General features: G+C 37.1%; 1 protein-coding gene across 1 annotated transcript; it reads left to right on the top strand.

Moving 5' to 3' along the window:
- Positions 1-6919: 6919 nt before the first annotated feature.
- Positions 6920-8197, top strand: LOC124509226 (protein FAM47E-like). The gene has a single exon (XM_047075776.1). The coding sequence runs from the start codon at positions 6920-6922 to the stop codon at positions 8195-8197; it is 1278 nt and encodes a 425-aa protein (XP_046931732.1).
- Positions 8198-8739: the final 542 nt, after the last annotated feature.

Raw genomic sequence — 8739 nt, 5'->3', positions numbered from 1 at the left:
GCACAACTTTTGAAGTAATTGATATGAAAAAGCTGATTTCATTGGCAAAGAAATAAGGGGAATTTCATTATTGGGAAAACAGAGTAATTACACTTTTAATTGCAGCAGTTTGAGGATCCAGCATAGAACTTAACAAATGTGTGGTAAATAGAGGAATAAATAACCAAATGGATTTAAACAAAGACGTATTATCAGGCCATAACTGAGGAATGATATCTAATCTGTGATTTTTGTATTGGAGAATTTTGGTGATGACAAAAGAAAAGCTATGTTAGATCAGAATTATAAATAGCAATGTGGTATGGTGAGGAGTTTGGTATTCATGTTGTGTATTTCAAAATGGATGTATATCATAAGCATTAGGAGAAAAACTGAATGGTATAAAATTTCAGGAAGAATATAAATTTCAATAATGTCAGTATGATCCAAAATATTTAAAAAATTTTAATGTTTATTTATTTATAATGAGAGAGAAAGAGAGAGAGAGAATTCCAAGTAAGCTCCACACTGTCAGTGCAGAGCCTGACATGGGGCTCAATCTCCTGAACCATGAAATCATGACCTGAGCCGAAATCAAGAGTCAGATGATTAACTAAGTGAGCCACCCAGGTGCCCCATGATCCACAATTTTTAATGATTAAGATCAGTGATAAAAATATGATAAGGTATTTGATGGTTAAGAATTCTTTGGGTAACTTTTGAGAGGGCAGCTTCCCAAATTCATGGAGACAAAGCAAAAAGAAAGAAAGAAAGAAAGAAAGAAAGAAAGAAAGAAAGAAAGACAAATAAAATTTCCTCTGGCCAAGATATAGAAAAAGGGTCTAGATTTACCTGTTGAAACAACCAAAAAAAAAAAGGGGAGGGGTGCAGAAATATAAGACAATAGTTTGTAAGACACTGGACATTAGGCAGTAGAGATCCGTCCCTGAGAGATGGAAAACAAATGAGATGAGCCCTATGGTTACCCCAGATTACTTACTAGATTTCTAGGCCATGGTTCAGGGAGGGGGAGTCTAGGCAGAGGCCAACATTCACTCTAAATTTAAGAGATTAAGCTAAGAGACATTGGAGAACAAAATGGGTAGACTTTTTAAGACCAGAAAGTAGAATTTTATGCAGAGAGAAAACTTCAGAAACTTTCAGACCCCAACCCCACCCCCATCCTAATTGTTCAACTGATTATTGATCTGCTCATGCTCATGAGGAAGTTACCTAATGCCAGGAAATGAATTACCTAAAAAGATTATAAGTAACAATGCCTGGCATGTATACCAGGCCTAGGATAGTGACTGTTCCTGCCAGCGAGACTGGAAAGCCTCAATATTCACAGGCACTAGTTGTGTACATGGAAGAGTAGGGAATAATTTGCCATAGATTGAGCACTGCTCTGTTTCTGCCTATTAAATCTGAAAAAGAACCCAAAATGATCAGACCATTTCCAAGCAATTTAACAGCTTATAGAAACAAGTTTCAAAAATATTTACATAATTACAAAACAATCCAGCACCCACCTGGGTAAATTTTATTATTTTTGGCATCCAGCAATTACTAGAGTGGAAGAGGCAGTAACATGCTTCTATAATTAAGAGATGAACCAGTCAATCAAAACCAACCCAGAATTGATACAGATGTTAAAATTATCAGGAAAAGACCTTAAAACAGTTTTAATGTCTATATTTCTAATTTTCAAAAAATTAAGTAGAGACATGAAAAAACAAACTAAACCAAACTTCTAGAGATAAGAATTTCAAAGTGTAAGATGGAAGCTATATTGTAAGGCATTCATGACAGATCAGATATTACAGAAAAAAAAGACTACTGTACATTAAGACCTAGCAAGAGAAATGACCTGAAATGCATCACAAAGGAAAAAAAACACAACATTTAAATGAGCACAGCATCAGTGAGTTGTATGAAACTTCAAGTAATATAATATGTGGAATATTGGAATCTACAAAGAAGAGAAGAAAAAAGCAAGGCAGAAAACACATCTGGAGAAATTAGGGCAATTTCCCTGCAAATTTGATGGAAACTATAAACACACAAATTCAGGATGTTCAACAAGTCACAATCATAAGAAATACAAAAAAATGATACCATGGCACATAATAATCAATTTGCTCAAAAACAATGATAAAGAAAACATCTTGAAAGTAGCCAGAGGCGGGAAAAAGACACATTATGTACAAACCAAAATCAGAGTGACTTTATACCTGTTGTCCAAAACAATGCAAATGAGAAAACAATGGAGCTGTCTTTTTTAAGTACTGAAAGAAAAAAACCTATCATCCCAGAATTCTATACACAGAAAATACATCTTTAAAAATATCTCTGAAATGGGGCACCTGGGTGGGTCAGTTGAGTAAGTATCCAACTCTTGATACTCTTGGCTCAGGTGATCTCATGGTTGTGAGATGGGAGCCCTATGTCGGGCTCCATGCTGAGCCCCTCCCCCCAAATAAATAAACATTTATTTGCCTCTCCCCCCAAATAAATAAATAAACATTAAACAAATCATAAAAAAAAGGCAAAATAAGAAAAAATTCAAGCACATAAGAAAAGAACAATTTCTTCACCAGCAGACATATGGTACACTATATTTTTGTTTTCCCTGAAGGAAAATGATACAATAGATATATTGATCTAAAGCAAGGAGTAAAGAACAATGAAGCTGACCATTACATGGGTAAATACTTTTAAAATGTTTATTTATTTTGAGAGATAAAGAGACAGAGAGCAAGTGAGAGTGAGGGAGGGACAGGGAGAGAGAGAGGGGGGAGAGAGAGAATCCCAAGTGGGCTCCATGCCTCTAGTGCAGAGTATGATGTAGGGCTTGATCTCCCTAACTACGAGACCATGACCTGAGCCAAAACCAAGAGTCAGACGCTTAACCAACTGAGCCACCCAGGAGCCCTGGTAAATATTTTTATGTTAAAATCTATTTAAGAGTGATATAGTCTTTAAGCCAAAGTAATTCAAAAAGTAGTGTGGAGGTTATAAAATATATAAAATTTAATGAATGTCCACATGCTGCAGGCTAACTATGTCTCACCCAAACTTATATGTGGAAACTTAATCTCCAATATAATAGTATTTGTGCATAAGACCTTTGGGAGGTGATTAAGTCTTGAGGGTGGAGCACTCATGAATGGGATTAATGTCCTTATAAAAGAGGCCTTAGAGAGATTCTTAAGTCTTTATGCCATGTGAGGACACAGGAAAAGATGGGTGTCTATGAACCAGGAAGTTGATTCTTACCAGATACTTAATCTGCCTGTATCCTGAACTTGGACTTCCCAGCTTCGAGAACTGTGAGAAATAGATTTCTGTTGTGTATAAGCCACCCAGTGCAGTATGTTCTGTTACAGCAACCTGAAAGGACTAAGAAATTGGTACCAAGAAGTAAGTTGCTGCTGTAACAAATACCTAAAAGTATGGAAGTAGCTTTGGAATTGGGTAATGAGTAGACGCTGGAAGAGTTTTGAGGTTCATGCTGGAAAAAGCATTGTAGATTGCCATGAACAGACCATTAAGGGTGACACAACAACAGACCAAAGTCGGGAGAAGAAACCAATCAAAAAGAAAACAAAAAATAATGGGAAAAGTCAATGAAATTAAAAACTTTATTTAAGAAGGTCAATAAATTGTCTTATTCTGTACCCAGTCTGATTAGGAAGAAAAGGAAAAAAGAAGATACAAACTACAAAAATCAACAATGGAAGAGGTGACATTACCATAGATTCCACAGATACTAAAAGACAATAAGGAAATAGTATGGATACTTTATGACAATAATTTTGACAATATAAATAAAACAAACATATTGCTTGAAATATACAAACTAAAACTCCTTCAAGAAAAATCAGATAACCTAAATATCCCTATAGCTATTAGAGAAGCTGAAGTTGCAGTTAAGAAAAAAATAAAAAACAAAAAAATCTTCCCACAAAGAAAATTTCAAGCCACACGGAAATCACTGTTATTTATTTATTTTTTTTTAAATTTTTTTAACATTTACTCATTTTTGAGACAGAGAGAGACAGAGCATGAATGGGGGAAGGTCAGAGAGAGAGGGAGACACAGAATCCGAAACAGTCTCCAAGCTCTGAGCTGTCAGCACAGAGCCCGAAGCGGGGCTTGAACTCACGGACTGCGAGATCATGACCTGAGCCGAAGTCGGACGCCCAACCGACTGAGCCACCCAGGCGCCCCTGTTATTTATTATTTTAGCAAACTTTACTTTAGAAGTAAAAGCTGTATGAACATCTCAATGGGTGCAGAAAAAACATTTGACACAATCCACATATCTGAAACAAAGCATTTGTCACTAGGCCTCAGACCTCTAGGAATAAAAAGCAACTTAAACTGGAAAACAATACGTACAAAAAACCTAAAGCTAGCATCGCATTTAATGGCTTTCCCCCTAAGATCAGAAATAATATAAAAATTGGGGCACCTGGGTGGCTCAGTTGGTAAAGTGCCCAACTTTGGATCAAGTCATGATCTCACGGTTTGTGAGTTCAAGACCCAGGTTGGGCTCTGTGCTGACATCTCAGAGTCTGGAGCCTGTTTCAGATTCTGTTCTCCCTCTCTCTCTGCCCCTCCCCCACTCATATCTGTCTCTCTCTCTCTGTCTCTCAAAAATGAATAATCAATATAAGTAGGTTCTAGCCAGTGCAATAAGGCCAGGAAAAAGTTTTTTCTGACTGGAAAGGAAGAAGTAAAACTATCTTTATTAAGAGATGACATGATTCTCAATGTAGAAAATTCAATGGACTTTACAAAAAAGAAAAAGAAAAAAGCTACTAGATGGGGTGCCCAAGTGGCTCTGTGGGGTTAAGCATCTGACTCTTGGTTTTGGCTCAGGTCATGATCTCATGGTTCATGAGTTCTGCACTGTTAGTGCAGAGCCTGCTTAGGATTATCTCTCTTTCCCTCTTTCTCTGCTCTTCCTGCGTATTCTCTCTCTCTCTCTCAAAACAAAAAATAAACTTTAAAAAAAGCTACTAGAATTGATGTCAGTTTACAAAAGTTGCATGATACAAGATCAATACACAAAAATAAATTATTTTTGTATATAGTAACAATGAACATGGTGACTAAAAATTATAATACTAGTTACAGTAGTATCAAAAAACATAAAATATTAAGGAAAACTTAGAGAAAAAAGATGTGAAAGAACTATGCACTGACAAGTACAAAATATTGCTAAGATAAATGAAAGAATACATGTAAATGGAGAGATGGACTTTTTTCATGCGTCAGGAAACTCAATATTAGATATCAAAATTGATTTATTGATTCCACCAAATCCTAATCAAAATCCCAACAGGTTTTTTTTATAGACACTGACAAACTGATTCCAAAATTCCTATAGAAATTCAAAAGACCTAGAATAGTCAAAACAACTTCGCAGAAGAAGAACGAACTTGAAGGACGAATACAGTCTTGTTTTTAGACTTATAAAATACAAGGTAATCAGCACAGTGTGGAATTGGTATACAGAGAAAGCAGTGAAGCAGCAAGGTGTCCAGAAATGAACTCACAGCAATATGAACAACTTACACCTACCAAATTACAAACGTAATTCAGTGGAGAAAAGCTTCTCTTTCAAAAAAAAAAAAATTCTGGTGGCTCAGTCACTTAAGCATCCAACTCTTGCTCTCAGCTCAGGTCATGGTCTCACAGTTTGTGGGTTTGAGCTCCACATCAGGCTCTGCACTAATGGCATGGAGCTTGTTTGGAATTTTGTCTCTTTCTCTCTAACCTGCAGGTCCCTAACCTGCTCAGGCAAATGTGTGTGCACTCTCTCTCTCTGTCTCCCCCCAAATAAATAAACTTAAAAAAAAAAAGATTCTTAAAAAAATTCTGGAACTATGGGATATCCACAGGCAAAAAATAAAAATAAAAAAATAAAAACTTTGATCCATATTTTGCATCACCTAAAAAAACTAAATTTAAGTAGAGGACAGATCTAAATGTAAAACCTAAGATTATAAAACTTAGCAGAATGAAAACCACCTTTATGACCTTTGCATAGGGAAACTTTTCTTGGATACAATACAAAAAGAACAATCCATAAAAAAATAAACTGATACATTGGACCTCATCAAATGTCAAAACTCTGCTCTTTGAAAAACACTGTTAAGACAATGAAAATGTATGCCATATGTGGAGAGAAAAAATTGAGAGAAAAATTTACAAATCATATATTTGATAAAGGACTTACATTCAGAATGCACAAAGAACTCATAACTCAATGATATATAGCAATACAATTTAAAAATGTGTAAAAAATTTGAACAGACACTTCACCACAGGAGAGATAAATGGCAACTAGGCACATGAACAGATAGTCATTAGGGAAATGCAAATTAAAAGCACAGTGAGATACCACTATACACCTATCAGAATAGCCAAAATTAACATGGCTAATCATACCAAGTATTGGGCACTATGTGGACGAAGAGCAATTCTCATACACTATTGGAAGGAATATTAAACATCCCCTTGGGGAAAGTTAGGTGGTTTCCTAAAATGTTAAACAAACACCCATCATATGCTTCTGCTATTCCTCTCTGCTAAAGTTTACCCAGGAGAAATGAAATGATGTACAAAGATATGAACACAAATATTTGTGGCAGCTTTATTTGTAATACCCTCAAATTGGAATTAACCCACAGGCCCATTAAAAGGCGAATGGATTATTAAAGTGTGGAGTACGCCCACATAACGGAATAGTACCCTTCAACAAAAAGGAATGAAGTTTCGGCACCCATCCCAGGAGAAAGCTGGCTGCCAGGAGGCAACTGCGTGGACCCCCCTCTGGGAAGAATCTGGGGGCGCCTGGCTACGAAGTCTCCTAGCAACTGGAAAACAAACCACTAAAGCTGGTGGTCGCCCGGGGGCTAGAGGTACCATGGAGAACAAGAAGTGGCTGTTAGCCCCAGGGCCACTGGAACCAATGCCCCTGGGCATGAACTGCAAGCCCTGGTACAAAGACAAATTACCTTCCAAGTGTTTTGCAAATCACAAGAAGAAGCTTCTGAAGTTCCCCACCTCCCTGGACAGCCGGAGGTGGATATTTGTGAAAGAGGGGCTGGATGACTTCAGAAGGGGGTGTCCACCTTGTAAAGGTCTGATCACTCGCAGCCCTAAGGAGGGCTTTCTCCCTGTGATTACTCACAGAGTTCCCCAACCTGCCCCAACAAAGAGTCATAAAAAGCTGACCAAGGAAGCAGACCTGTTTTCTACTTTCTCACCAGCCCAGCTAGCACGGAAGGCATTCTTAGAGGACATTGAGGCCCAACTGACTGAGCATCCCTTGGCTCTCGACCCAGATTTGGAGAAAGATCTACCTGCAGACCTCTTACTAAAGGTGCTGGAAGTGCTGGATCCTGACGGGAAGCTGGAGGCCACTTGGGCTTCTTGTAAGAACACTGAGAAAAGAAGGAAGTCTCCCACAAAGCATTGTGAGAAATGTCCTGCCAAAGTTGAACTTCCCAAGAAGACTCCTGGGTCACATCCAGACAAAGTGCCTCCTGAAGAAAAGAAATCAAGCACAGATGATTTGCTCAAAATTCCTCCTCTTCAAAAAAAAGTACCAAGAGAAGTTCGTAAATTCTGCAAATGGGTTGCTACTTTAGGAGACTTGGGCATTGATGAAGAGTTCATCATGAAACAATTTGACCTTGGCTATGAGTGCAAACTAACCCGTAAACTGGTCTGCCTGAAGAAAGTAAACCAGGTTCCTATGGATCTAAAGAACAGGAAAGGGCTAGATGAGATGGAGGGCATAAGATTCTCCTTACAGGATAAAGATTGGGAGAAGAAACTCCAGCCACCAGAGAATCCTTATAAACCCAATTGGGTGAAAATGAGGTATGGAGCATGGTACCTGAAGCCCAAGTTGTGGAAAAAGCTAATAAATGATGAACCTTTGATTGACCCCAAGGTCTTACTTGAAGGTCAAGATGGTAGTTTTGGAAAGAAGGTTCCTGAAAAGGATATTATTGAAGATCTTTATGGAACAATTGCCTTTAAAGATTTCATTCAACTCAAGGGCTACAGGATGCCAGGCTTCCTTGAGAAGTTGTTTACCAGGAAGGGATGGAGCTATGATTCTGTTAAGACTCCTATAGAACAAGTAATGAAAATGCACCCAAATATAGAAGAAGATCCACATGAAGATGTTTAAACATTTTTCTACTTACTGCTTACTTTGTGATTTCTCTTTCATTCTAACATCAAGTAGAATTCATGATGAGTATTCCACTGTGCATGTGCAATTCTGATTCCACATCTGTCAATTTAACACCTAATGTCTATAAAGATTCCTCAATGACCTTCTGCTTGGGTTCATCAATATTTTTTTAACTATGAAATCAATATTCATATATACTCTTCTTACATTTTTATAGCATGGCGAATATTAGATCATTATATCATTTGTAAAAATAAAACTATAAAAGAATTACTTAACAAAATAACCTAGTTATGTCAACTACAATATGAAAGGAATTTCAAAATAAATGTGCCAAGTAAAAGAGACTTGTATAGTTTCATTTATATTAAAACTGTAAGGAAATAATTACGACAATTATTTTGTTAAGCAAAACTTAAAGTTCACAGCCAAAATAATGTTAGCTTCATTTATACTAAAGTTGTTATCTCACTTGTCAGGATTGCATCAAGTCCCCAGACTAGATTGAAAACTATTCATAAAGGGGTGCCTGGGTG

Source organism: Lynx rufus, unplaced genomic scaffold, assembly GCF_022079265.1.
Source record: "Lynx rufus isolate CCGP_SWC_20201006 ecotype Redwood Valley unplaced genomic scaffold, mLynRuf1.p SCAF_14, whole genome shotgun sequence".
In the NCBI taxonomy this organism is placed as follows: Eukaryota; Metazoa; Chordata; class Mammalia; order Carnivora; family Felidae; genus Lynx; species Lynx rufus.
Note: the sequence above shows the minus strand (reverse complement) of the source record. Positions and strands in the feature narration are given on the sequence as shown.

Excerpts from the sequence above, each read along its gene's own strand:
- LOC124509226 (XM_047075776.1), top strand. The coding sequence starts at position 6,920 with ATGGAGAACAAGAAGTGGCTGTTAGCCCCAGGGCCACTGGAACCAATG.